The following is a 26739-nucleotide window of genomic DNA, read 5'->3' as shown; positions in this document are numbered from 1 at the left end:
GATAGCGCATGGTCATGCTGGACCGGAGTCAGATTTTCAGGTCGGCCGCATGGTTTTAATATACAATAGGTCCATTGCTATCGTTTCAAAGTATTCTCAATCCAATCAGTATCCATATCAATGTCGATCTGGTCTAACGCCCCCTCCCAAAGAGCTGGATCGTCGTTGAGATCGAACTGGAACGAGATGTCCTGGAGTGAGGGGAGATCGGGAGGCTGCTCCCAGGCCTCGGCCAGCACTGCAGGGTTCGGGTTGGCTTCCTCAATCGAGGGATTGACGGACTGGTCACTTTCTGGTGTGCCGGGGACATTCATCGCCGACCCGAGACAGGAGGCGCCGTTAATGACGGGTTTGGGCCCAATCGCTGCCCGTAGTTCCAATAGCAGAGAATGGCGTGAACCTAGGTAGGTATTGCCACGGTCGGCCATGCTCTGCAGTAAATTGAGCGCAGTTTCCATGGCACGCGCATTCGTTTCATTGGAAGGGAATGCTGCATTTACCATCACCAGCAGTAGTGCGGCAGAAAAAATGTATTCGCCATCGAGATAGCCGTAGGTGGCTGGAAATGCCAAGGTTTTGGTTAGTTGGCAGCCTCGCGAGGAAGGGATAACGTGTATCACACAAGCAGAGGTCAATCACATACCAATCAGATTATGTTTTGCAGCGGCATCCATGATCAAGATGGTAGCGCGAGCAGCGGTGATGCAACTGTCGATGACGGCGACCGTGTTAGCCGCCAGCCCCTCTTTCCAATCCTCAGCGGACGTCCCAAGAATACCCGTATCAAGTCTTCGCTGAATAACATAGAATACAAGTGGGCGGGCTGTCATGTTCACGCATGAATAGAAATGCAAGTTGATTGACACCGTTTCCCGGTCGATATGCGTGTCAAGCGTGGTGAAATCGATCCGCAGGCGATCGGGAACCTGTCGCAGCCAGCCCGAAAGATCGTTAGTAATACTCTGGACGGACATGACCAAATTAGAGCCAGACCGCGGCTTCTTTCGATAGATCTCTATTGCGTTCGGTCAGTGGATGGCAGCAGCGCTGGCTCGAGTGGTTGCGTGGTCACCTTCACCAATCCGCCCCAGGATCCGGGAGAGTTGAGTATAATGAGTTAAAACAAGAGACGAGTATGGATCTGACGTTGATCCACCCTGGGGTGAACCAATCAGGCTCTGTTTTTTTGGATATGATATGCAGGTAACTTGACTCACCACGGTCGCTGGCCACGGGGTGCCAATATCCTCATCGTGGATTGTAATGGGATTGCCCGATTTGACAGATAACAGCCTAGCCAAGGAAATGAGTCTTGTAGTAGATCCATTCAAATTCCGGTCACATTACCGATCCAGGCTGTAGACGGACCACCAGGCTCGGCGTCGACGGTTGCGATCTGCCTCACTGATATCCGGATGGGAGACCTCTTGATGGAGGCCTAGAGAGATTGCCATGCGAAGGGCGAGTCCAATCTAATCACGTTAGATCTCTGATCTCAAGCCCAAGGGCACGGGACTATCCGTACATAGAGAAAGGCAGCATCGCGACGATTCAAGTTTTGCATATAGTATGCGACATAGCACAGTACTTCGACAAAGAATATGGAGCCTTCTTCGTGGATATCAGGCAAGAATCGCAGGGCATGTTTGAAGTATTTGAATCCGGGCGGGCCATCATCGCCCGACCACTGATTGACAGAATACATCAATCCAAAGGCGATGACGAGTAGCGCTTGGCAATAGACAAGACATGTTTCACGATGCGAGAAGTCTGGTGGCTGGTGATAAATAAAATCCAACCGCTCTTCAAATTGAGCCGGATGAATCAGTGAGAAAATGGTGCCGATGTAGGCATATTGTACCCAGAACAGCCGTTTGGCAAACTCGAAAGGTGGTAGTGGGGGGATTGTATCCCCCATCGGCCGTCGTAGCGAAGAAGGGTCGTCATAAAGGGGGCGCACATCCCATGCGAGATTCGTGGAGCTAGGGTTGAGGCGCTTGGCCAGATGAGTGGTGGACGATGCTCCCACGAAGTCTATAGGGGTCGATTAGTCGCAGCATTCTGCCAGTCTCTTTCCTCGACACGCACGGTGTTCTCCTGATCTGTTGAGCAAGAGATTATCAGTTCCTTTGTACCACCAATCGTCCCTGTCCACGGGAGCTTCGCCCTCTGAGCAGCGGGTTGCGGTAGACGCAGTAGATGGCGCACTTGACGGGGTTGGGCGCGTAAGTCCTAGATACATGTTAGACCTTGTTCTTTTTCCCTTGGAAGCAATGGCCGTGAGACCGGATTGAACTCGTGAAGCCCGCGCCTGCGACTGCAAATGTCGAAAATAGCTGTGCGGCATTAGTCTCTCGGTCCTTGTGACGGAAGTGTGCCGCACCACAAGATGGGACACACTCACCACTCCGTAATAGAGACACGCTTCTCAGCCTCTGTATATACACACATATGCCCTGTATCGATGCACGCTGCACAAGGGAGGGGCGGATTGCCCGCGCAGCGCGTCTTGCGGCTGCGGCACCGATTGCACCTGCATCGATCAGCCTCGGGACTGGGTTGGGAGGAACTCTTCGCTCGTACGCTACCATCGACCGCCGAGCAGTGTGGTCGTGCGACCGATGCGACATGGCTTTGCCATGGACCATTTCCGCTGATGATGAGCGTGAGCATAAGCGCTGCACATACTGGGAAAACGAGAAGTGGGTGCGGGGGGGAAGGTTGGTTATCGGTCTCCACGTAGCGCCGTTATCTTTTCGCGGCCCGATGAAAGACGACGACGACAGGAGTGTACAATGTACATACAACTCTATCATGGACGAGAGACCGATGGCACAGAATTTAGTCATGGAATTGGTCCACGACGAATAATGCCGATCTACATTGGACCCACGCCGACGCTCATCGCGTGGATGCAAAGTTGGCAACGCCGAGGACCTAATCGCAGGTCTACTGTTGCAACCATTCCCGTCGACATACATAGGTACTCAATGGCTCTAGTATATCCCTCGATACTCTTGTAGGACAGAAATCTCCCCGCATCTAGATCATCTCTGTCCACTCTCAATTACGGTGTACATTTCTCGTTGGCAAGACCGACTCTTTTGACACTTATATTTGTGGGTATTGGGGCACAATTCGATACACATAGCCCAGATGGATAGAAATATATCCACAGCTCCTTCCACGATTGATACTACTAGGACGAGAGTACCTAGGTAATATTCAGGCTGTGGTTCCGGCATTTGGCCGGGTCTTTGCTAGGTATGAATAGCTAGGGAATAAACAAAAAATAGACATCCAAACAATCCTACAATGGGGATGGTGCATCTCGTCGATCGACATCAGACATCCACGTAGTGGTGCAATGGCTGCCTGGGGCAGCCATCGGCCACATTCTCCACGTGACCCCGGTCGCCCCGGAACAACAATCACAAGCCTCACCAGCAACACCCAAACAACGCCTAAACAACACCCGCCACGCCATCTCCTGTCCAGCCTCCCCCCCCCCCCAAAAAAACAACAATCCGTTGTCCAATGAGTCTAGGCTAAGTGGGCCATACCCTCCAAGTGGAACCCGGCTCTCGTCGAATCATCGAATATCCGCCCCCCTTGGGGGAAAGGCACGGCCGATCGTTTCCTTCGTCACCCGGCAATTTTCGCCGCCACGCCGGGGCTTGCGGCAGTGCTTAACGCCCCTTTCTCCCGTTCAGGATGATGCCAACCTTGTTTGGTTGGATCAATGGGATAACTCGTTTCAGACGTGCTGTAACTAGGTATATACATTTCACCTGCTGGAGAAAGGGATGCGGCACCTGGGAGGATCGGAGACTACAATGGGTCCCGTCCACGGCGGTTCAGCCAATCTAAAGGACGCGTCGCCTGGTGACCCGCCGCATCACTCATCATGGACGAGTAATGTTGCGTGCAATCCAGCTCGGAGCCCAGAGTCGAATTCGCACCCACGGGACACTGCCAAAGGGGAACGATTCATGCGCTAGAGACGTGTGTGAGCCACCCGCATTCTACTATACTCCAACTCACGGAACAGACGTGGCGGCCACCCTCTTCCCCAGGAGATGCCTGGGACAAGGCGAAACGTCGCTGTACGGCCGCCAGCGTGTCTCGGATGCGGATCCATCGACGGTGGATCCTCTGCGAGCCCGATGACGAACGACAGCTGCGGATGGTGATGGGTCCCTGCTGATGCCTCCACCACCCTCATTGCCCCTTCCACCAGTCCCCATCGCCTGTGCCTCCAATCAAATTCTTCGGTACCAAAAATATCTTTGTCCTGCAGGCTATGCTAGTGCATCAGCCTTCGTGGTCCTAAAAGAATTCGAGGTCCTCTCTATCTTTAGCTGGTGTGAACTGCCATTGTCGCCATCCCTATCGTCACTTCTCGGGCCTTCAGTGCCGCTCACCATCCAGTCATTTGAGCCTCGCAGCCTAGTACTATTTCCCTTCCCCGACAACTCTCCCGCGAGGCTACCCGCTGCGTTCCAGGAGATCTGGCATCATCTCTTCTCCCTGAATGTTCTAGCGGCCACCCCGGAGTACCTCAAAGGTTCTTTGCTCTTTGTTCAAGTCCGCTAAATATACGATTCACACGCCCTCATTTGAATTTCGTGCCACTTCTCTGCTTATTCCCCGCCTCGTTCCTGAAGTCCATACTCCGACTTCTGGGGAGCTGTGCACGATGGGTACCCCCATGCCGACGTCTCCCCATTCCCCTCATTCACCACACTCGGCTCACTCGCCCCAGGCGAGCGAAAGCAGCCTGTATTCGCACACTGTGCCTCGCGATGTAAGTGGCCCGCAAACTGTGGATGCAAATTTCCGCTGGATGGACGTGGGCATGCTGATAGGATAGATTGACCAGCACGGATATGGCTATGAGGAAAAGAATGAACAGGCCGAGAGCCAACAGTCCCTCCTTTACCGGAACCAGCCAAGTCCTCTCAACGCGTCGTTCGATGACCCATATGCCTCGACTGATTCCTTGCGGCGCTACACTCTCCATGATCCCGGGGTGACCATCTTTCCCGATGGCCCATACCAAGAACCCTCCACTCCAGGGCTGAATCGCCGCTCGGGCATTCAATCCCCCATGTCAGAAACTCCATCAGAAGCCTGGCAACAACGACAGGCGCCTGGATCGGGACTTCGCCGTTACGCGACGCGGAAAATCAAGCTTGTGCAGGGCTCTGTGCTGAGCGTCGACTACCCGGTGCCGAGTGCGATTCAGAATGCGATCCAAAGAGAGTATCGGGAGTCGGAAGAAGGGTTTCCGGAGGAATTTTCTCACCTTCGGTGTGAGTGTGCCTCCGCAATTTCTGCGGCTAGTTGCCCAAGCTGACGGAATAATAGACACGGCGGCTACTTGCGACCCAGATGAATTCACCCTGCGAAATGGTTACAATCTGCGCCCAGCGATGTACAACCGACACACGGAACTGTTGATCGCCATCACCTACTACAACGAGGACAAGGTTCTCACCGCGCGGACCCTACACGGCGTTATGCAGAATGTCCGCGACATCGTGAACTTGAAGAGATCCGAGTTCTGGAACAAGGGTGGCCCCGCGTGGCAAAAGATTGTGGTGAGCTTGGTTTTTGATGGTATCGATCCTTGCGACAAGAACACCCTGGATATGCTCGCCACTATTGGTATATACCAGGATGGCATCATGAAGCGATCCGTCGATGGCAGAGAGACAGTTGCACACATCGTAAGTTTACACGATAATACTTGCTGAACTCCCAAGCAGTCTTGACCTCAGCAGTTATCAGCTTCATGAAAGATATCTAACGTCGGAATAGTTCGAGTACACTACCCAGCTTTCTGTCACCTCAAACCAGCAATTGATCCGACCGCAGGGCAACGAATCTACCAACCTTCCACCCGTCCAAATGATGTTCTGCTTAAAGCAGAAAAATAGCAAAAAGATCAACTCCCACCGTTGGCTCTTCAATGGCTTTTGCCGTATTCTTAACCCTGAGGTTGTGATTCTCATTGATGCCGGTACCAAGCCCGGTAAAAAGTCCCTACTTGCCCTATGGGAGTCATTCTACAACGACAAGAATCTCGGTGGGTCTTGTGGTGAGATTCACGCTATGCTGGGTAAAGGCTGGAAAAACCTGTTGAACCCGCTTGTTTCCGCCCAGAATTTCGAGTATAAGATCTCCAATATTCTTGATAAACCCCTGGAGAGCGCCTTTGGCTACGTTAGTGTGCTACCGGGTGCCTTCTCGGCGTATCGCTACAGGGCTATCATGGGTCGGCCACTCGAGCAGTATTTCCACGGTGATCATACGCTATCTAAGCAGCTTGGCAAGAAAGGTATTGAAGGCATGAATATCTTCAAGAAGAACATGTTCTTGGCCGAGGACCGTATTCTTTGCTTTGAGCTCGTGGCCAAGGCTGGTTTCAAGTGGCATTTGACCTATGTTAAGGCCTCCAAGGGTGAAACTGATGTGCCGGAGGGTGCCCCCGAGTTCATCTCCCAGCGGCGTCGCTGGCTCAATGGCTCGTTTGCTGCCAGTCTGTACGCCATCATGCATTTTGGTCGGATCTATAAGAGCGGACACAATATCATTCGGTTGATGTTCCTTCACGTTCAAATGCTTTACAACTGTGTTGGTCTGATCATGACCTGGTTCTCTCTTGGTACCGTCGCCCTACTTTTCTAAGATATCTAGGATTCTTACTGACCATCCATAGCTTCTTTCTGGTTGACTACTTCCGTCATTATGGATCTCGTGGGCACACCCAGTACATCGAACAAAAATAAAGGGTGGCCTTTTGGAAACGAGGCCACCCCGATTGTGAACAACTTCCTTAAATATGGCTACGTGTTTTTCCTGATGCTGCAGTTTATTCTGGCCCTCGGAAACCGACCAAAAGGGTAAGACATCTCGATCTAGAACTCTGGCTGAATTGCACTCTAACATACTTAGGTCTCGTCTGTTCTATACCCTTTCGTTCATGTACTTCTCGATCTGTCAGTCCTACGTTATCGTTTGTTCGTTTTACCTGGTTGGCAACGCTTTCACGGGCGGTACCCTGGACTTCAGTTTACACGATGGCCTGGGCGCCTTCCTGAAGTCCTTCTTTAGCTCTAGCGGAGGTGGTATCGTCCTGATCGCTTTGGTGTCGACCTACGGTATCTACTTCCTTGCCAGTTTCCTATATATGGATCCCTGGCATATGTTCACCTCCTCGTGGGCCTATTTCACCGGTATGACCTGCTCGATTAACATTCTCATGGTGTATGCCTTCTGCAACTGGCACGACGTCTCGTGGGGTACCAAGGGTTCGGACAAGAGTGAGGCTTTGCCCGAGGCACAGACCAAGAAAGATGACGCCAAGTCGAACTTCATCGAGGAAGTGGACAAGCCCCAGGCGGATATCGACAGTCAATTCGAGGCGACAGTCAAACGCGCGCTGGCGCCGTTTGTGGAACCCGAGGAGAAGGAAGACAAGAGCATGGATGATTCGTACAAGGCCTTCCGAACGAACCTGGTGCTGCTGTGGATTTTCAGCAATCTCATTCTCGTCTTGTGCATCACCAGCACCGGTATCACGCGATTCTGTACTACGGTAGGTTGACCCGTCTCTAGCGCCCCGGCCGCTGCTAATCCCCCCTCTATTCACAGAACACCTCTACCAAACGTACTTCGAATTACTTCTCGGCTATTCTGTGGACGACGGCTGGGTTGTCGATTTTCCGCTTCATTGGATCGCTCTGGTTCCTGGGCAAGTCCGGCATTCTGTGCTGCGTCTCCCGGCGTTAAACGGGTCCGAACCCGCCCCGGTCTCTGTATATACCATCGTTCACCTTGTGCTAATAATGATGATGTCTTCTCGGGGCTTGTTGTGTTATAGAAAGGTGGCTAGATGGTCTCTCATTTAGTTTTTTTTTTTTTTTTTTTTTTTTGCCCTTTTGTCACGTCTGCATCATCGGGGTGGGCATCTTGTGCGTTGGAACGTGGGCGATCGATCCCGTTGTATGATTTGGTGCACTTTGATCATTGGCAAATTGGCTCTCTGGCATTGATTGATTTGGATTGATTTGATTTTTGAAGGCAGTGCAATAAACAGCAAATACATCCCGTTTCCCACCTTCCCCACCAGGGCATTGGTTAGCTTGCAGACTACTGCAGTCCGGGGGTTGGATCCCTGGAGTATTCGACCCGCTAGGATTGCACATCACTTGCTGCCCATCATGTACATGTCGTGACGACCAACGCGGACAGCCTCAGGCGGCGCCAAAGGGTGTGGTTCTCAAAAACCGACTTCGACCTTCGTTTCATCTGCAGCCGCCGCCTACATGTCTCCCTCTCCTCTCGACTGTTGTGGACCTCCTTATCTCCTTGGTCTCTAGGCTCCATCCAGGCCCCAATTCCGAGGCACTCGAGCGTTGCAGCGATGATGACCACCGCCGTCTCAAGTCTCGGAGTACAGCCATCCGACCCGGCCAGTGGCTGGCATGCGCCTGGCGCCGCCAATGAATACTTCGAGCTCCTCGGAAGATCAGCAGCGTCAACCACATCGATACCCCGATTGCGCATTAAATCCAGCCACCCCGCGCTGGCGAGATCCTATTCTTCCGTGTGACGGTCTGTGCCTACCATCTGGACTATCGGCACCGGCACCGGCTGTACACACGTCCGTCGTTGCTCGCGTCCCCCCCGCATCGCCCTATGTCGATCGCTGGAGTCAGAGACAGCCCATGAGACTGTTGATTTGCCATCGCCGACCCCTTCCCTTCCTAGTGGCGCTCGGCTGAAGTACGTCCCCTCCCCCGCAACGCATCGCATCGTCGTATAACTATGGCACGGGCAAAATATGATGCCATTTCGTCATTCCCCCTTCCATCCGGTTCTTGGTTCGGTCTCCTGAGGCATTTTCCCCCCTTCAGCACAAGCCAATCGCCCTCCATTGACATATATAAACAACCCTCTCGTTCTCACTCGAAATGGCGGCTTGTTTCTGGTCTTCAGACCCTTTTCTCAGTCCGGTCGTATCTGATCAATTGATCTTCCTTTGACCCACCACGATCTCACTGTCCCCACCCCCCCTCAAATGTCGCAATACATCCCTCAGATCTCCGAATTCCTCCTGCATAAAGTGGTTCTCATCACTGGTCGGTCCTCCTGCTCCCGCCCCATCCCGTCCTGTTGGGGTGTTCCTAGTCGGCTTTCTGACATCTCATAGGAGGTGCCAACGGGATCGGCGCCAGTCTGGTGCAGCAATGTTTGGAAAGTGGTGCCAACGTTTGCTTTGGTGACTTGGATAACATCACTGGCGAACATCTGCTGAGGAAGTGCTGTGACCAGTTCCACCCTGCAGAAGAGGACCAGCCTCCGAGGGCAATCTTCCAGGCCACCGACGTGACCAACTACCAGTCCGTGTTGGCTCTGTTTGACTTGGCCTTCCAGACCTACAAGCGCATCGACCATGTTGTCTCTGCAGCTGGCATCCTAGAGATCGGCAATTGGTTCGATTTTGGCCTGACCCTGCAGACGATCCGACAGGTGAGTTTGTGAGACTGCAGGCACGCATCCTCTGGTCTTCGTAGGGATTGTAGGAAATGACCAGGCTTTCAAGACCCCCACCCACAAAGTGCTGGATGTCAACTTGCTTGGCTCCATGTACGTTGCCCGCATCGCCTCCGTCTACCTTCGCCACAACCGCGGCCCCGGTGCCGATCGCTCCATCCTCCTTTTTTCGTCCGTATCCAGCTTCAAGGAGAGTCCGTCATTGTTCGTTTACCAGGCGTCCAAGCATGGAGTGGTGGGCCTCATGCGCTCCCTGCGCAGTTACATCTCCTCCCCTTATAAACACCACTTGCGCATCAACACCATCTGTCCCTGGATGACGCAAACCGACAGCATCAAGAAGATTGAACAACAATGGAAGCAGGCCAGTCTGCCTATGAATACCCCTCGTGAAGTTTCCACCATTGCTACCGGCGTCTTGAGCGATGAGTCTCTGAACGGCCAATCTATGTTCGTTGAAGGCGGGCGTGCCTGGGAGATTGAGCAGAATATCGATCGGCTCGAGGCCCAGTGGCTTGGTGAAGGGCCATCTCAGGCACTTGCTGTTGGGCAGGAGCTGCTTGACGACGGTGCTATCTGGACTGCGAAGCCCCGAAAAAAGAGCAGCATCTCGAGTGGAGTGCCTCCCGGAGTCCCTACTAGTAAGATGGATGGGATTCGAAACAGCGTGATGAAAGTCCCGGTCAACGTGTACACCACCGAACACACTAATGGAGTCGCCACTGGACTGACTAATGGAGTCACGAATGGCGTGCATTAGATGTGTTCTATATACCCCCTGCAGGACCGGCTTCTATTTGATACGCGTCATTCTCTTTCTCAGAATACGTTGTCAACACGTCTATTGGAGTATTCCGCCACTATTAATTCTCGCAGTACACGAACCAAGTGGACACAATGATATATAGGTACCATACATAGATGCATATGCCGCAAAGTCCTCTGATAATTATCGTTATTTATGTTATATATTCGTCTCCTGGATCCAGACTGAACTCAATTGATCTTTCTCTATCCCATATGTGGTATTGTTTCACTGCGGGGCAGGAAAACATGACGATATACGCAGTACAGGGTAAAATCAAATTTGTTCCTCTTGGTGATCATCAGTGAGTATGCCGGCCCGTGGGTATATATGTATGCCTCGCAGGACACCAGCATATCGAGCGAAGAGAGAAACTTATAGCATTCTGCTCGGAGACTGGGGATCGATCCAGATGGGGAACAGACCTGGACTTGGCACATGTATTAGACTGACAGTCAGTTTTATGTAAGCTATTTCATGAGAGAAAGCTGAGCTGGATAGGAAACCTAAAGATAATAATTAAGGAGTGTTGTATGGCCTATCTACTGTAATCCCGAAATATGTACTTCAACAGAATTCCGACCAGAGCAAAGGAATGCCTGCATCCCCAGACGGAAAACTGTCTCATAAGGCAGTCTTCTCAGTTTGGTGATTCTCTTTACACTTCCCGCTACACTCGGTATGTCACAAGGATGGTCACCCGGTCTGACATCAATGAGTTTTTCCGGGCATGCGTTGCTCTAAGCTGGCAGTAAGCAGGGGCGTCAGCAACCGAAACCCCCAATTGAAAGGACCTCAGCATGACATAACTCATTGGAATAGTTAGTTATCTATATGAGAAGTGACGTATATACAACACCACACAAATGCATGAGTATTCTCGTGGGGCCAGATCACCCTCGCCTGCTCCGCTAGTCACTTGAACGCCAAGATATACAGAATTCTAGTTGAAAGATTCGCGAGTGTGCACGCGGTCAATATTGTATGGGTTCCCATCATAGCTGGGAACCCGCTGCAATCGTCCGGATGTATGAGTGGACACACGTGAAAGGGATTGATGGACCGAATGTGTCTCCACGGTATTCCCCTCCTTGGTCCCGGCGTTGGTGGCAACCATCTCCACTTCGTCGGTTGAAGTAGGCACACGCGTGATCGCCTCGTCCGACTCGCCCGATCCCCCAGGCTTGGGCGCGTTCTCTGCAGCGCTTCTCATCGTCGCCAGGAGGCTTTGGACAAACGCTTCCGACTGGGCCGAGAACTTGCAGTACTTGCGGATCGCCAACCCCTTCCTGTATAGGATAAATGGGAAAGGCACGCAGGCCAAGGCCAGGAACGCGGGAATACAAGATGCCCAGTGAATACCCAAGTTGGTGAACATTTGTTGAGTGAATAACGGGAATGCAAAGCCAAACAGAGACCGTAGCAACGAGTTAGCTGCAAGGACAGATGCGGCAAAGATGGTATAGGCGTCGATGAGGTAGTTGAAGACACTTAAGAAGACCAGAACCATGCCGAATCCGAAAGGGACCCCGGCGGCGACACTGGCCATCCAATGGATGGAAGGCGAATTGGTCCAAGCAAACCAGAAGAGGCCAATTGGGAGGGCTATCGAAGCAATCATGCACGGGGGAAGTCGAGCCTCGGGCGGCGCATAGCCTCCATTCTTTGCGAGCAGTTTGCCATATCGACTGTTCTCGGGAATCGAATAAGCGATAGCACCCAACATTCCCACCATCACCCCCAGAAAGGCGAGGCCCGACACACCCTGGTTCCAACCACGGTGGATTTCATACACGATCGGGAACGCGCCGAAGAGCATATAGAGGGTGCCGTAGATGATGGCGAGATAAGTCGATAGCAGGAGGACGATTGGTTCCTTGAAGAGCAGCACGAAGGGGCGCGAGAGGGACGTCTTCATGGCCTGTTTGAGTGACGGACGACCTTGATCCAGATCGAGTTTGCTGATATATAGTTCTCCGGTGATTTTGGAGAGGGTCTGCGCGCGCTGTCGAAGCAACACGGGGGCATAGGTTTCGGGCTTGCACGCGGCACCAATAAACCACATCGCTCCACACAGGACGGTCAACAGACCCATCACCCATTTCCACCCAGCATTCATTCCCAAGAAGCCACCGACGATCGGGCCAATGACCGGTCCCAAGAAGGGGGCCAGAGCAAAGGCCGACAGCGCTAGTCCTCGTTCTCGAGCCACGAACATATCGGCAACCACTCCGCCCGAGTTGGTAAAGGGGGAGGATCCAAAAGCCCCGGCCAGAAAGCGAAATATCAGTAGGGTCTGGATGTTCTTTGCGCCCGTGGTGCCGGCGCAAAAGATCGTGAGCCCGCAGTAGGTACCGATGAACACGATCTGGCGGCCAAACAGTTCACTCATTGGAGCCCACAGCAAAGGTCCCAAGGCGAAGCCCAGCACGTAGAGGGAAACGCCCAGAGTGGCCACTTCGGTCGTGGCTCGGAATTGCTCTTCGATTTGCACGATACCACCGGTATAGGCGGACGATACCAGGGCGACCACCAGCGTTTCGAGGGCGGCGACCATGGTGACGAACCATTTCATCCACACGTTGAGCTGGAGCGGATTGCGAAAGTCCTTGGGCATCCACTGCACCACGTACGGATCGTCCGCAGTACCCGAACCGTCATAGTGATGGTCGATGACCTCTTGGGTGACCGCGCCGGGCTGGGTCACCAATCGCCAGAAGGGAATCGACTGTGGGAGGTTCGAGGGGCTCTTGCCCTGGGCCGGGGGGGCCTCCGTCGCCATTTGAGGACGACGACGACCCACGATCCGAGAGTTGGCTGGACGGAGGCTACGCAGACCTCTTTGGCTTTGGAGCCGCGAAGTCAAGTCTGAGGCCCGAGTCGTGCAGCGATCCGCAGGTGTTGCACGAGGATCGAAAGTCAAAGGTCTTCCGAGAGAAGAAAACGGGTGATGGTCCGGGCGAGATCGAGTGGTTTTGTTCTATACGTTTCCCTTCGCGGCGATTACTCAACCACGGGCAATTCGCGCGGAGTCTTTACTTGTTTCAGGGGGCGCCGTGATATTACTTAGTCGTCGTGTATGTGCATCCAGGTATTAGTCTTGTCAGGGTGGGTCAGGGAAGGGGGAATGCATCGGAGCGGGCTTGCACTACTCCTGATACAGGATATTGCACCGACTTGTCGCGGGTGACCGGGCGATAAAGCGGAGCCCGCGAAGAATGGGCGATTGTCCCGACCGGCGATTGGCCATCTGCCTGCAGAGCTTTTGCAGCCGTCCCGAGAGTCGGGCCAATCATTCGGCCCGATCAGCCATGGTTTGGGCGTTCGATAAGGCCCCGCTGGGTGACCTACAGTACTGTATTGGTGGTTCGGAGGGTGCGACGGCCCCATGGTGTCTTGCTGGCACCAGGCAAGAGAAGGGCCAAGGTCCCACTTACCGAGGCTCAATTCTGAAAAGGATGAGAAAAAAAAAAAAGGTCCCGCTGTGGCACTTTTCTTGATGATATGATCCAGATCCAGTGGTCCGATTTGACTTGGTGGAACTCTTGAAGTGCCTCGGCTTGAAGGGAGAACGGTCTGGCCTTGCATCGTGGTCGCTTACTAGCCCGGTTAGGGGCTGCATGTACATGTATGTATATGTATATGTATAAAGGTGCACAAATGGAGACCTACCCTCGGTAAGGCGAACCCAGCCGACTGGCCCTAAGACGTTCCTGGGATTCCTCTGCTTGGGTAAATTATGCGAGAGGGAAAGCGTACCTATTTGGCCTTGACCTATACAAGTTAGAACGTGCATATATAGCGTGCACCTGAGTATCTTACGTGAAGCCAGGTTCCGTGAAAAACACCAACCCCTTAATATACTATAGACTCGACAGGTGCTCATAAGTGCCGATGCAACGCGGGTGGGGGTTTGTGCTGAACTTGCTTGCATTGCATATGGATGGTAAGTGTCATCGATATATAACGGGCTCTTGCCTCCTCAGATACGTGAGATTATTATTATTGCCCCCCTATATAGCTGAGAGGTGGGGTCCATGGATTGATCACCAGCTGACACAGTATATGCATGGTGTAATTTGTTGTTCCTTATGTACACGAGGCACTGCCCATTGTTCGTCCAATGTCTCATAGCCATCTGTCGTGCTTTGCTAACAAGTGGCGGCCTTGGAGAACACGCTGGCGAATGCCGCAATGCACCCGGCACTACCAGCAGGAAGGCCTCCAATAAGGAATCCCGATGGCCCGCCAAATATGGCGAACCCCTCGGGCATTCGAGGAGGCTGATTCCCGCCCGATAGCCGCAATAGTTTCCGAATCCATATCTACTCCATTGCATTCACCCAGGAAGTTGTACAAAACCACAGGCAGCGGGGCCTTGGCCGTCCTAGGCGAGCTCGAGGGTTTACTTCGTCGAGTGTGCTCCGACGCCTGCTATCAGCGGATAGTCATGGCCGACTACAGCACGAGCTGTCGCAATGAGCTGAGACCGTTCCTGACGAGCAAGGAGAACGGCCTCGGAATTGGTTCCCAACATCACCAAGCCCGTCAGGCCTGTTTGAGAGAGGTAGGTGAAATACTGCGAGGCGAGATCCACGGAGTCGCTCTCACGGTCGAAGAAGGCGACAGCTGGACACTAGACCCTTGGCGGGAGGGACGCGTGGCTGAGACCAGACATCGGCATGAGCGCCCATCTCTGTTGGTGCAGACGTTGTGATGTGGTGTGGTCGAGGAAGATCCTTCCGGGTGAAATGAAGAGGGTGAGTAGTCGCTTGATCATCTTATTATCGCTTCCTGCGACGTCGAGCAGATTCTCCACGGGAGAAAAGAGGAGGGGTTAGGACTGTCGTCGTCTGCCGAAAGCGCTGAGCTCGCAGTGCTGATCAAATTGTAGTAGTATAGGAAGTACACCCCCAGCGTCTTGATAGATAGCCCAGACAGATAGTCGAGAGGGTAACCTCGGAATGCTATTCATGACAACCATGCGCTTACTCGGTATCGTCGCTAACTTCCCACCAAGCTCGCCTGGAGCGTTGATACCTACTAGTCCGTTGCAATCGCATTATACAGCTAGTCGGCAGCAACGTATCTATCAATCAATTCCCGGGATTCTGAGATTGCCTCGCTGCAGCTTTGTGTTAGCGCTGCCTACGCAAGGGGGTACCAGCCTCGGGCCTCCTTGCTCAGCTGGAAGTGGACGGGAAGCAGCACGAGGGGAAAGCCCTTTTCCCGCAAGGGGAAAACCATGAGGCTGCCAGCATAAACCCCCTACGGCCGCCGCATCCGTAGCAGCTCTCCAGAGAGAAGCGCCAAAGAATCACACCCTGGGTTATGACTCGGGAGATTGATGAGCTCGAGCAGCCCTCTGGGCACATAAAGCAAATAATGAAGACTACGGTGCCTCCCTCTATGACCGCGCAATTCGATTATCCCTATTGGGGTGCCCTACTCGCAAGTTGAGGTACCACACCGTAAATCAGATTCACGCGACAAAGCTGTTAGACTCGACCTATATTGGTTTTGACTGATTTAGGAATATTGGTAGGTGTAGAGAGGTAGGAATAGGTGAAAGAGAATCTGATCTACGGTGTGGCCTATATACCAAGCCGCAAGAAGCAAGTCGGGAACCCGAATTGGAATAGTCGAGTTGGGCATGGTGATATACCTAGTTATATGTAGTGGTAAGTGGGAAATGACTTATATAGGGGATCGCCAGCCTCCGACAAAGCCAAGATAATATATTGCGCCCATTCGTTTCATAGCACCCCGAACTGTCCCAGCATACCACTCTTTCGCCCCCTTAAAATTTGATCCATGCAGATCAATTCAACGTGTGAACGAGTCCTTGAAGGATCGACGATGCGGGCCTCTCAGGTGGTTATCCCTGTCCAGACTGCTCGTCAATGCGAACATGCGGAGGCACTGCACATCCGCCGGCAAGCCGAAGTTTGTACCCAGCTCTATCCGGAGCAAGAGATTGTGATCCGACTGGGGCCCCGTGGAGGAGTCACAATTCGCACGTTGGCGATCTTCGAAGGGAAGCTGAATCGGGCTGTTGGGTATGGACCCGACCGTGCACTGCGGGCGGATGAAGTGGAAGAAATTGAATCGATTTTCGCCCCCATTGGTCTAGGGCCGCAGATTCATCTCAGCCCGTTCGCCTTACCGTCCACCTTGCAGACCCTCTTCCGGCGAGGATATGTCGAAAGGGGTATCCTCAGTACCTACTGGTATCCGTTGGAGCGACCGACGGACGCACACGTCCTCGCGGTGGAGACCCAAAAAGTCGCATCCAGCGAGACGCAGCGGTTCATCGAGGCATCAGTCGCGGGGTTTCAGGACAATGGACGCTCACACGACCTTCTGCGCGCGCTGGCCGAGATAGCGACGCGACGCGAAGACACCGCGCTATATTTTGCGCTGGTGGATGGGGCCATTGCTGGCAGCGCGGCTCTAGCGAGCATTGAAACCCCCGAGGGAAGCGTGGCCCACCTGTATCTCGACAGCACGATCCTGGCATACCGGGGGCGTGGAGTGCACCGGGCGCTGATCCACGCGCGCCTGAGCGATGCCCACCGACGAGGCTTATCTCTGGCAACGATGATCACTTCGATGGGCGACGGCAGTGCGCGAAATGCAGAGCGCGCCGGGATGAGCCTTGCCTATACCATTCCGATCGTGAGCGGACCGCGACCATGACCATGCCGCTGGCTGCGGACCATGCAGTCGTCACGATCAATCCTGACGTTGGTTGATTGGGGGCAGTTGTGACGAAATCATGGTATGACATTGCGACGGCACGGACATCTTCTTTGGCCCCAAGCATTGGTGATAGCAGGAAAGCCCTGCATAGGATATGATTGGCGATATTGATAAAATGTCGTTCGTGGGGAGATTCGTCACGTCATCGGTCAAGTCATACATCTTAGTACTTGTACAGTAGGATCGAGTGGTTATCGCAGGAGTTCGACCCTCTATTCTTCTGTGGACGTATCATCACAGGGCTCTTCTTATTGGGATCTTTGTTTTGTTTTTGTTTCTTGTCCCTTTTTCGCTTCGGCCGTTCGGTGGCACTGGGGTGCCTCGTGAAATGATCGTCCCAGACTGCATCCCCCCAAAGGCGTTTGTTCCAGACGTTTCGAATAGCGCCTCGGGTGGGCAAGACGAATCATGAGCGGGCGATCGCCTACGCCACCCGGGCTGGACAACCGACTAAGGTCGGATGGCGTTGGTGGCGCTGCGCTACCCCCGGGAAAGAAGGGGTAGAAAGTGTGGAGGGGACAAGAGGTGGGAAGGGGAAGATCCCTGGATGAGACCACCCACAATGTCCAGGAATGCGGTCTCTCCGATCATGCACCTGTGATCCGTAGAATCATAATGCGCTCTCATCGGGACGGTCTCCCTGGCTGCCTGGCTGCCTGATTGCCTGATTGCCTGAGTCCGGTTGCAGCGTCCCACGTGACCCTCCCGGCTGGGCGAGCCGGACGCGGGCAGCGCAGCGATTGGGTCGGGCGCGATCGATCGCTGGGTGGCGCTCTGGTAGCTTGCGTTGCTTTCGATCCTCGGTGATATTCCAGGATGATTGTCGAGATCCAAATTCGAGGGATGTCGTTTGGATAGCTTCACGTTTCCTCTCCGACTCTTCCCCAGCTCCCATCTGGACTGGCCTCCCCGCAATTTCCAACGCGGGGAAGTACTCCATCCCCAGTCCTTCTCGCATGCGCCTAAGCCAGAAATCGCATTTCTTTTACCTAACGCCCGAACCCTTCTTATCACATCCTCCTCGTCGGGCGTATCAAGCGTCGTATGCAGGCTGGCAAGTGGATGAGGCATGGGCCGATCCAAGTGCAGCACCGACATCTTGTTGGCCGGTCGATCGCCGGTGGAGCAGCGTCGTACTGTTCGACTCCACGTGTGGAAGCTCTCGTTAGTCACCGAATTGCGCGAAAATCTGCGATAACGCCGGATCCAGTCGTGACCGTTTGCCTGGCTGTGGCCTCTTAAACTCGCGCCCCTTCCCTTTCGCTGGGCTTCACCAGGTCTTCTCTTCCCTCTCCTCCCTCCCCTTCTTTCTCCTAACCCTCGTCAACCTCATCCAACCACCCCCCCCCCCCCCCATTCGTCATGGGATACGACGATGGCATCTCCAATGGTCATGACGCCACCAAGAACCTGGATCACGACAGCGAGAAGGTCTACGTCGCCCCGCCACCATTCGAGAGCGACATGGTGGGTGAGGTTAGCGACGCCGAGCGGCATGTCTACGACCACGGAATCCAAAAGTACAACCGTCTCGGGTGGAAGCGTCTGACGATAGTCCTCATCGTCGAGGCCATCGCGCTGGGGAGTCTGTCTATTCCCTCTACTTTCGCCTCCCTCGGCATGGTTGCCGGCACCATCTGCTGCGTCGGCATCGGTCTGATCGCCATCTACACCAGTTATATTGTCGGCCAGGTGAAGCTCTTGTTCCCCCAGGTGGCAAACTATGCCGATGCAGGTCGCCTGATGTGGGGTCGCTTTGGATACGAGCTGGTCAACTTGATGTTGGCCCTGCAGCTGATTCTCTTGACCGGCTCGCACACGCTGACCGGGACCATCGCCTTTATGAACATCACCAAGAGTGGCGTGTGCTCGGTCGTCTTCGGTGTCGTCTCCGCGATCATTCTCTTCCTCTTGGCCGTCCCCCCTAGTTTTGCCGAAGTCGCCATTCTCGGCTACGTCGACTTTGCATCGATCATCATCGCTATTGGGATCACAATCATTGGCACGGGTGTGGAGGCCACCAATGCGCCTGGTGGCTTGGCGGCGGTGAACTGGTCCGCCTGGCCAAAGCCCGATCTGAGCTTTGCCGATGCGTTTATCGCTGTATCGAACATCATCTTCGCCTATAGCTTTGCCATGTGCCAATTCTCGTTTATGGATGAAATGCATACCCCGCGGGATTTTGTCAAGTCGATCTGGGTGCTCGGTATCACAGAGATTATTATTTACACCCTTACCGGAGCGCTCATCTACGCATTTGTCGGCCAAGACGTGTCGAGTCCAGCGCTAACCTCGGCTGGTAACCTGCTGAGCCGCGTCGCCTACGGGATTGCCCTCCCGGTCATTTTTATCAGTGGGTCTATCAATACCGTCGTCTTTGGTCGTCTGATTCACGGTCGTATCTTCGCAAACTCGACGATCCGATTCATCAACACCAAGATGGGCTGGCTTACCTGGCTCGGTATCATCGCCGCGGCCACGGTTGTGGCCTTTATCATCGCGGAGGTGATTCCGTTCTTCGATGACCTGCTGTCTATTTCATCAGCGCTCTTCATCTCTGGCTTTACTTTCTATTTCCCCGCCTTGATGTGGTTCCTGCTCATTCGCAAGGGCAGCTGGTCCGAGCCAAAGAACATCATGCTGGGCATTATCAACCTCTTCATTCTGATCATTGGCTTGTTGATCCTGGTCGCCGGAACCTATTCCAGTATTGATGATATTGTAAGTTGGCTCCGGGATGGGTCGCTGTGCAACGACTAACCTTTCTTTAGATCAACAATTACAAGACAGGCTCTGTGCGTGGTGTCTTCACCTGTGCATCTCCGTCGTGAGCAACTCTACCTCTATAGAAATAGAAGCAGGTGATGGCTTGACTAAGCGTCTGTGGTGGCCCGTTTCACTCCTGGTTGATGCTGGCAAGTAACGGGGTTGCCTGGGAGTACATATACCTGTCAGGAATGATGTCGACGTCACGTTGTAGTTATTATTATGATAGATAGCGGACGCGAGATCAGCATATTTTGTACATATAAGCATGCAGCGCCATGATTTTTGCAGTTTCTCCGCATTTGTATCGTTTCAGCGTCTTCTCTATGTATCTTATCAACAGAGTTATTGATACCTGGATACCAAGCTCAAATCTCAGTCTTTTGGTAGGAATTTGGTCTGGTTACTACATGCTAAGTAGATTTCTGATAATATCCGGGCGAACTGTAGTCTCTTGAATCTAAAGACAACTCGTGGAGCCGAGAAAGAGAAATGAAGGGATCGACACTGGGAAGAGCACCAGAGCAGGGGCGGAGATAATGAGTCCATGGGGAAGAGGAAGAAGTAGAAGATGAAGCCTACAGACCGAAGCTGTTAGGCACGTGCCCGGGCGCACTAACCAAACAAGCCAAAAGACCAAATATGCTAGAAGGCTATATGCTAGCATGCCTGGGACCGATATAAGTAGCGCGCATCGTTAGGCTAGGGTGGACCAGTCCTCGTCCTAACAGAAGCTATCTACATTATACATGGATGGGTAGCCTTATACCCAAGGCCCCCGCTACCACTCTCTACCATATCAACAATAGCCTACTCTTATATAACTCTAAATAGGGATAACAGAGGCCCACCACGCACATAGGACTCGGAGCGTTCTCTTTCTGGTGGGAAGTCTGCTGAACAAGACAACTGGTACTGTTCTTATAGGCTTATTTTGTATTTTTTGGCCTAGTCACTATCTTTCCAAAGCAGAGAGAGATGACTATATAGTACCTGATGGTGATGCCTGAGTAGCCAGGCACCTAAGCTGCTAAGCCCTTCCCCTCTCTCCCAGTATACTTCGTTTCTGCTACTTCTGCCTGTTTCTTCAGGGCTTGTATTAAATGACCTTGTCTTCTTCTTTCTCAGCCTGTACTGTCTCATCTTGCACTAGATCGAGACCGACGTTATCATCAGTACCTGATGACGTTGATATGACCTGGCGAGTGCACGAGACTGTCAGATCAGAAGAAAACAGAAGAAATCGACGAATCTACGCGATAGACGAAGAGATCGAAGGAAAAACTGCACTGAGGAGAGGAGGGAAGGAAAAGAGAGCTAAGAGACGAAGCTATTGACATGCTGCGCACGTGGGAGCTGGCTGCCTAAGGCTGCCATCGCCGTCAGTACCATATGTTTCGGAGCCTTGGAATATTCTTACTTATAACAGTAATACCAAACGAGATAATAGTGTATCTCAGTGTTCGATCTTTCAACCTTTTTCGAAGTCACTATTCATGGTAACTAATTCCTGTGTTGTAACACCGGAGTAGATCGACTTATAGTCTCTCCCAATAATCACCATTTACCAGGGGGCTAACGGCGCCCCCCGGACCCCCAGCCGTAGGGGGGATGCACCGTAGAATGTATGCGGAGCGAATGCGCATTCGCTCCATACAGCAGCAGGAAGCATATCGAGGGGCAGATGGGGATCTTATTCCAATGCTAACTTATCTATTAGAGCTTGGACTTGATATAGATAAGTGGGAAGACAGAGGCCCGGCTCTAGGGGTAGACTGCTTCACCATGCTATACTAGCAGAAAATACAAACACGGCTCAGTTCCTTAAAGGCTATGGTGCAGTTTATACTGCAAAGGATGAGTGAAGTGGAAAACTATACCTATGGGTGAGAAGCTCTTGCAGTATCTATATATCATTGCGGAGCGAAGCGAAGCATACTATATCTCTGGAAAAGTGCTAGATACGTCTAATTTTCGGGCTAAAAAGGTTCCCGTCCCCTGATTGGCCAGATATAGGGCGATGCATTTAGCTTTTCTGCCTGTCACATGCGGCCCTGCTAATTAGCTTAACAGCTCAGCGGTCAGCCCCATACGACGCGTCTCACTGGCCTACTGGCCCCCACAGCAGCCCACTCACCTTACCCTTTCTGACTATAGCTGCATGCCTCCACCTTACCCTTTACAGAACTAGGATAAACAGAATAGCCAGCACTCGTCAGCATAGAGCATCACTGGCCAGCGAGCAGCACTAGCCAGCATTATCCAGTATCTTTACGTGTGTTTAAATCACTTAATTATTTAAAACCGCGGATTAAGCGCTTCGCCGGGTTTGCGCCCTTTTCAATGAGGAGATCGACGGCGGCAACGCTCCCACATGCTGAAGCAGCGTCGACTGCCGCCCCAGCGAAGGTCCGATTCATTAATGGGGCGGAAGTATTGATGGCTTGTTGTTCAGGGTCTGCACCTTGGTCCAGGAGGCACAATAGAAGGTTCTGATTCTCCACGACGAGTCTGCGAAGATTCGATTAGCTTGAGACTGGGTGATGGCAGTTGGACACGTACGGTAGAATCGGTTGTCCCCAGATGCCTAGATGATTGGACTTCCATCCGTGTTCTGGTAAGACTTGAAAAACCTCAATACCTTTGCTCTCTGCAGCCGCAGTCAGAAGGATATCGTCGATCTTAGCCCCATGTTTTAGGCAGGAGCTGACAATATTCGCGTGGCCCGCTTTGGCGGCAGCATAACAACCATTGATGATGATGTTTGCGGGCTGGCCTTTGGCAAAGGAAATGAACTGCTGTGGATTACAGACATGACAGGCAGCAAAGAAACATGATATTTCCATCACAAATGAGGGCGGGGCTGGCAAATGAATAGCAGGATAAGTAGCTAGTATAGGAGTTCCAGGTATAGTCTACAACCTCTATAAAAAAAATGGCGGAGACCATACTGAATAGTCTAAAAGATATATTACTTACCATATACCAAATTTCAGGACTCGGAAGTACCTAAAGATTATATCATTGATAGGAGCGAAAGCTAAAGATAAGCAGAGCCTATTATCTACGATCAAGGTCAAAGTCTAAAGCAAAGAAGCTCAGTTGAAATGTGTTATGAAAGAGAAGAGAGGAATATCGACTACAGATATCAACGGGACATATACAGCCCCCACCTTCTTTAGCTGCATTCTGTCTAAATCCTTCGGTAAATACATGGAATTATAATAATGCTGAATTCCTGTCCTATTAACTATATCCCGCTGTAATAAATGCTGCTATATAAGAGAGTTACAGGCCAGCTGCTGCGTGGAGAGTGGGAAAGGGCGTTCACATTTAGTTTGTATGTCCAAAACCAGACCAAATGATATATGATAGGGGTACAATAAATGAAGAAAATATATAAAAGGATAGCACCGCCCGCGCTGTCAATTCAAATATCAACTGAAACTTGATCCCGGCTATGGAGCGAGTCATATTATGTGGAGGGAAAGAGACTTAACTTAAATAGATAGATACTACCAGAACGAGTAATGATAGTGAAGTTTTGGACGGAGGGAAGGAGACGGCCCCTAGGAAACCTTGTAGTACATTGGAATCCATGGATGTCTTTGTCTATTGCTAGAGTCTGTTTCGGATTCCAGCTGATTTGTATTATTAGGTGATCTGTAGCCCCTTATACTCTATATTCCTCTGTTTAATTTCTTTTCATTTCCTTTTTTTTCCCAGTCAGTATCCAGCCTAGAACTCCCATAAGTTCTCTCCCTAAAATAAAAAAAGCAAGGGAAAGTGCATCTGATATTCTCCTACCATGAATCTTCTTATCACTATCTTATGGGGGGCTACGGCTATGTTCTATCCTAGGCAAAATTGTTGCACGTTCTGAGAATTGGATCATCAAGTCGAAGCCATTAGACCCATCCTCCAACCCCGAGCCGATTCCATTTCTTGGTCCTCGTTCTTCCGACTCCTCACCTAGCCTTGATTGAACGTTTAAACACCTAGGTAATCCTAATTATCTGTAGCTAGCTGGCTCCAAAGGGAACCCTGGAAGACCAAATATTATAATCATAATAAGCGACCCTATGATAACTCATATGCTACTGGTAGGCCTCCCAGTATGAAATGAAGCTGTCTATTTATAGCGAGTAACTTTCCACTCCACCCTCCAGTTAGAAATCTTATTCACTGCCGCAGAGAAGTCTTGAACCTATCCGTTCTACAAAGAGAAAGATTAAGAGTGTGATAGCATGAATGATGATGATGATGACGGAGACTATCTACTAGGGAGTAATCGAGCTCATATGTGGTAGGTCAGTCAAGGAACCCACACAGGAACATCGGTCTAGTACAAACATGTATACACATGAAAATGAATAACAAAACAAAGTAAAAATAAACGGGTGCAAGGAATGGGCCGTCGACCAAAGTCGGGAAATTCTTGAGTGCTCTCGCAAATCCAAAAGGGGGAAGGGAATTCCGACTAATGGGGTGATCGACCAAATCTCTCTTCCCAAATGATAGTCCACGCAAAATAGCCCAACTAGGCCTTCTTGGCGTAGTCCTCAAGGACAGACTCGGCAATCCGCAAGGCCATACCGTAGAAAATGGTCATGACGTGCGAGGAGACCTGAGTAGGAGGGATGGAGCCGTCAATGACACGGAGACCCTGGGTATCATAGACCTTGGCAGTAGCGTCGACGACACCACCAAGTTCACGGGCCATCATGGAGCAGGTGCTGACGGCGTGCCAGTTAGGGCGAAAGTTCATCAGCACGTAGTCCTTCCACTCCTCAACAGTGGCATCTTGGGGCAGGTTGTCGCCAGGAATGGTCTCGCCAGCGTAGTACTTCTTCATCTCACCGGCACTGGAGAGCTCACGACCTAGCTTGGTGGCAGCGGCCTGACCGAGAAGATCAAGCTCGTTCATGAAGAACTTGGGGTCATTTGCGTATTGCCAGAGGTAAGGATCACTGCTGAGAATGTGGACGGAACCGCGAGTGAAGGGGATAAGGTCCCAGATATCGAAGTTGATCTTGCCCTCAGTGTCGAAGAAAAGCTCGGCAAAGGCAACGTCCTCATCAAGGAGCCAGTTGCGGTAGTTCTCGTACTGGATCTTCAGGGCAGTCACGTTGTGGAAACCACCACGGGCAACGGTCTCCTCGGCCCACTGGTCAAGCTTGGTGTTTAGCAACTCAATACCTTGGGCAGCGTGGTCGCCGAGAACCTCAGTAAAATTGGCGAAGTAGGCGGCTTGGCCTTGTCCAGGTGCGTTGTTGGCGCGCGAGCGAACAGTGGTAGTGGTCTGGTCTTGCATGTTGAGACCAACCGGGAGTTCGAGGATCTGCTTGACGCCGGCCTTGTCAAGGACGGACTTGATACCAATACCGGAGTACTCGAGGATCAAGGGAGAAATGGCAGATCCGGCGGCCAACAAAACTTCCTGCTTGGCGTAGACATTGAAGTTAACAGCTTTGTTGGTACCGAAGTTCACCCCGACAGCCTTAGGGCCAGAGGCAGTCTGGTTGAACAGAACCTTGCCGACTTTCTGGCCTGTCAGGATCTGCAGATTGGGGCGCTCGTAGTTGGGAAGAAGCCATTCGCGGGCGGCGTCAGCCCGGATCTGGTTCTCGTGCAGGTTGTTCTGGATCATCGAGACACCACGGGGGTGACCACAGTGGAAGTCCTTCTGGATGGGGACACCGAAGGCAGAGACGGTATTCATGAGAGCTCGCACCAGTGGGGACCACGGCTCGCCGTTGTCGCGAGGACCGGCATGAACGGTTCCGTTTGTTCCATGGCAGGCAGGCTCGTAGAAGTGACCGGCTTCAATCTGGGCGGCCGTCGGGGGACGCGAACGCTCAGCTTTCTTCATGTCCACGAACAAGTTGTCCCAGTTCCAGCCCTTCATGCCAAAGGTCTTCTCCCATGAGTCGATCTGGACCTTGTCAGGACGGGTCCAGGAATCGCCGTTGATCAAGGTCGAGCCACCAAGACCGAGACCCGCCTTGATCTCTGCAGTTCGGTTGTTGATGAGGGAAACCGTGAGATAATTCTGGTCCACGGCAGTTCCAAAGATCTCCCCATACGCGTTGGGATCCTCGATGATCGGCCCATCGTTGGATTCGTAGAATCCTTTCTCAATCACGAGGACTTTTATCTTCGGGTTTTCCGACAGCTTTGCAGCCACGGTCAGACCAGTCAGACCACCGCCCGCAATGACATAGTCGTAGGTCTTTCCCTGGACCTTGTTGGGGTCGGAAAGTAGGTGAGCCTGGACGTCGACCTGGTCGGCCGGGGGATAGGCCTGGACCGCAGCCACAGACCAGAGAATGGAAGTGATAAAAGTAGACTTCATGAGGAGGAATAATAGCCCGGGGGCCAATGTACACAGAAAGGAAGGGAAAAGAATGAGTTGGTGTACACAAAGCGACGATCGGAAGCATCGAATATATATGTTCGAAAGGATTGCGCCTTCCCTTTTAGAACCATACGAAGACCGAACTTCGAACGATGGAATCAAACTCAAGGAGCCCTCCACGAGCCCGTACACAACATTTGGTATGGTACAATAGGGGTAAGCTCCCAGTCTTCATTTTCCAAGAATGAAACCCACCGGCTGATCTGCAGGACAATCTTCTGCACATCTTGGCTGCAAATCTTGGCTGTACATCTTGGCAAGGTGCCTAGGAGCGGTCAAACTCTCAAGCACCAGTGTCTTATCTGGGAGGAATAACCAACCTCGTGGGTGTACCTGTACTAAAAGTAGGAATTCTCTTCTCTGAGTGGCGGGAGTCATCAGCCCAGTGTGAACTAGTGTGGAATTTAATCCTTCTGCTTTCCTT

General features: G+C 52.2%; 9 protein-coding genes across 9 annotated transcripts; 5 read left to right on the top strand and 4 right to left on the bottom strand.

Annotated features, from left to right (window-relative positions):
• Positions 1–77: 77 nt before the first annotated feature.
• N7459_000013 (transcription factor domain-containing protein) lies at positions 78–2242 on the bottom strand (the record flags this gene model as incomplete). Its single annotated transcript, XM_056939198.1, has 7 exons — positions 78–559; positions 644–1015; positions 1073–1157; positions 1218–1293; positions 1348–1472; positions 1526–2034; positions 2089–2242. The coding sequence occupies 7 exons, from the start codon at positions 2240–2242 to the stop codon at positions 78–80; spliced, it is 1803 nt and encodes a 600-aa protein (XP_056803478.1).
• Positions 2243–2451: 209 nt separating this feature from the next.
• Positions 2452–2871, top strand: N7459_000012 (uncharacterized protein; the record flags this gene model as incomplete). The annotated part of the gene is made up of 1 exon (XM_056939197.1): positions 2452–2871. The coding sequence occupies one exon, from the start codon at positions 2452–2454 to the stop codon at positions 2869–2871; it is 420 nt and encodes a 139-aa protein (XP_056803477.1).
• Positions 2872–4699: 1828 nt separating this feature from the next.
• N7459_000011 (uncharacterized protein) lies at positions 4700–7797 on the top strand (the record flags this gene model as incomplete). Its single annotated transcript, XM_056939196.1, has 7 exons — positions 4700–4807; positions 4874–5315; positions 5371–5732; positions 5824–6670; positions 6725–6908; positions 6961–7603; positions 7660–7797. 7 exons carry the CDS (start codon positions 4700–4702, stop codon positions 7795–7797), a joined length of 2724 nt encoding a protein of 907 aa, XP_056803476.1.
• A 1291-nt stretch (positions 7798–9088) lies between these two features.
• N7459_000010 (putative 3-hydroxyacyl-CoA dehydrogenase) lies at positions 9089–10324 on the top strand (the record flags this gene model as incomplete). Its single annotated transcript, XM_056939195.1, has 3 exons — positions 9089–9149; positions 9221–9540; positions 9614–10324. The coding sequence occupies 3 exons, from the start codon at positions 9089–9091 to the stop codon at positions 10322–10324; spliced, it is 1092 nt and encodes a 363-aa protein (XP_056803475.1).
• Positions 10325–11312: 988 nt separating this feature from the next.
• N7459_000009 (MFS transporter) lies at positions 11313–13151 on the bottom strand (the record flags this gene model as incomplete). Its single annotated transcript, XM_056939194.1, has 1 exon — positions 11313–13151. The coding sequence occupies one exon, from the start codon at positions 13149–13151 to the stop codon at positions 11313–11315; it is 1839 nt and encodes a 612-aa protein (XP_056803474.1).
• Positions 13152–14774: 1623 nt separating this feature from the next.
• Positions 14775–15063, bottom strand: N7459_000008 (Aldolase-type TIM barrel; the record flags this gene model as incomplete). Its single annotated transcript, XM_056939193.1, has 2 exons — positions 14775–15005; positions 15046–15063. The coding sequence occupies 2 exons, from the start codon at positions 15061–15063 to the stop codon at positions 14775–14777; spliced, it is 249 nt and encodes an 82-aa protein (XP_056803473.1).
• Positions 15064–16228: 1165 nt separating this feature from the next.
• Positions 16229–17068, top strand: N7459_000007 (uncharacterized protein; the record flags this gene model as incomplete). The annotated part of the gene is made up of 1 exon (XM_056939192.1): positions 16229–17068. The coding sequence occupies one exon, from the start codon at positions 16229–16231 to the stop codon at positions 17066–17068; it is 840 nt and encodes a 279-aa protein (XP_056803472.1).
• A 1425-nt stretch (positions 17069–18493) lies between these two features.
• N7459_000006 (uncharacterized protein) lies at positions 18494–19962 on the top strand (the record flags this gene model as incomplete). Its single annotated transcript, XM_056939191.1, has 2 exons — positions 18494–19852; positions 19903–19962. 2 exons carry the CDS (start codon positions 18494–18496, stop codon positions 19960–19962), a joined length of 1419 nt encoding a protein of 472 aa, XP_056803471.1.
• Positions 19963–24437: 4475 nt separating this feature from the next.
• Positions 24438–26252, bottom strand: N7459_000005 (GMC family oxidoreductase; the record flags this gene model as incomplete). Its single annotated transcript, XM_056939190.1, has 1 exon — positions 24438–26252. The coding sequence occupies one exon, from the start codon at positions 26250–26252 to the stop codon at positions 24438–24440; it is 1815 nt and encodes a 604-aa protein (XP_056803470.1).
• Positions 26253–26739: the final 487 nt, after the last annotated feature.

The sequence above is a fragment of the Penicillium hispanicum genome (assembly GCF_028827665.1).
Source record: "Penicillium hispanicum strain IBT 35686 chromosome Unknown utg000001l_segment0_segment0, whole genome shotgun sequence".
In the NCBI taxonomy this organism is placed as follows: Eukaryota; Fungi; Ascomycota; class Eurotiomycetes; order Eurotiales; family Aspergillaceae; genus Penicillium; species Penicillium hispanicum.
Note: the sequence above shows the minus strand (reverse complement) of the source record. Positions and strands in the feature narration are given on the sequence as shown.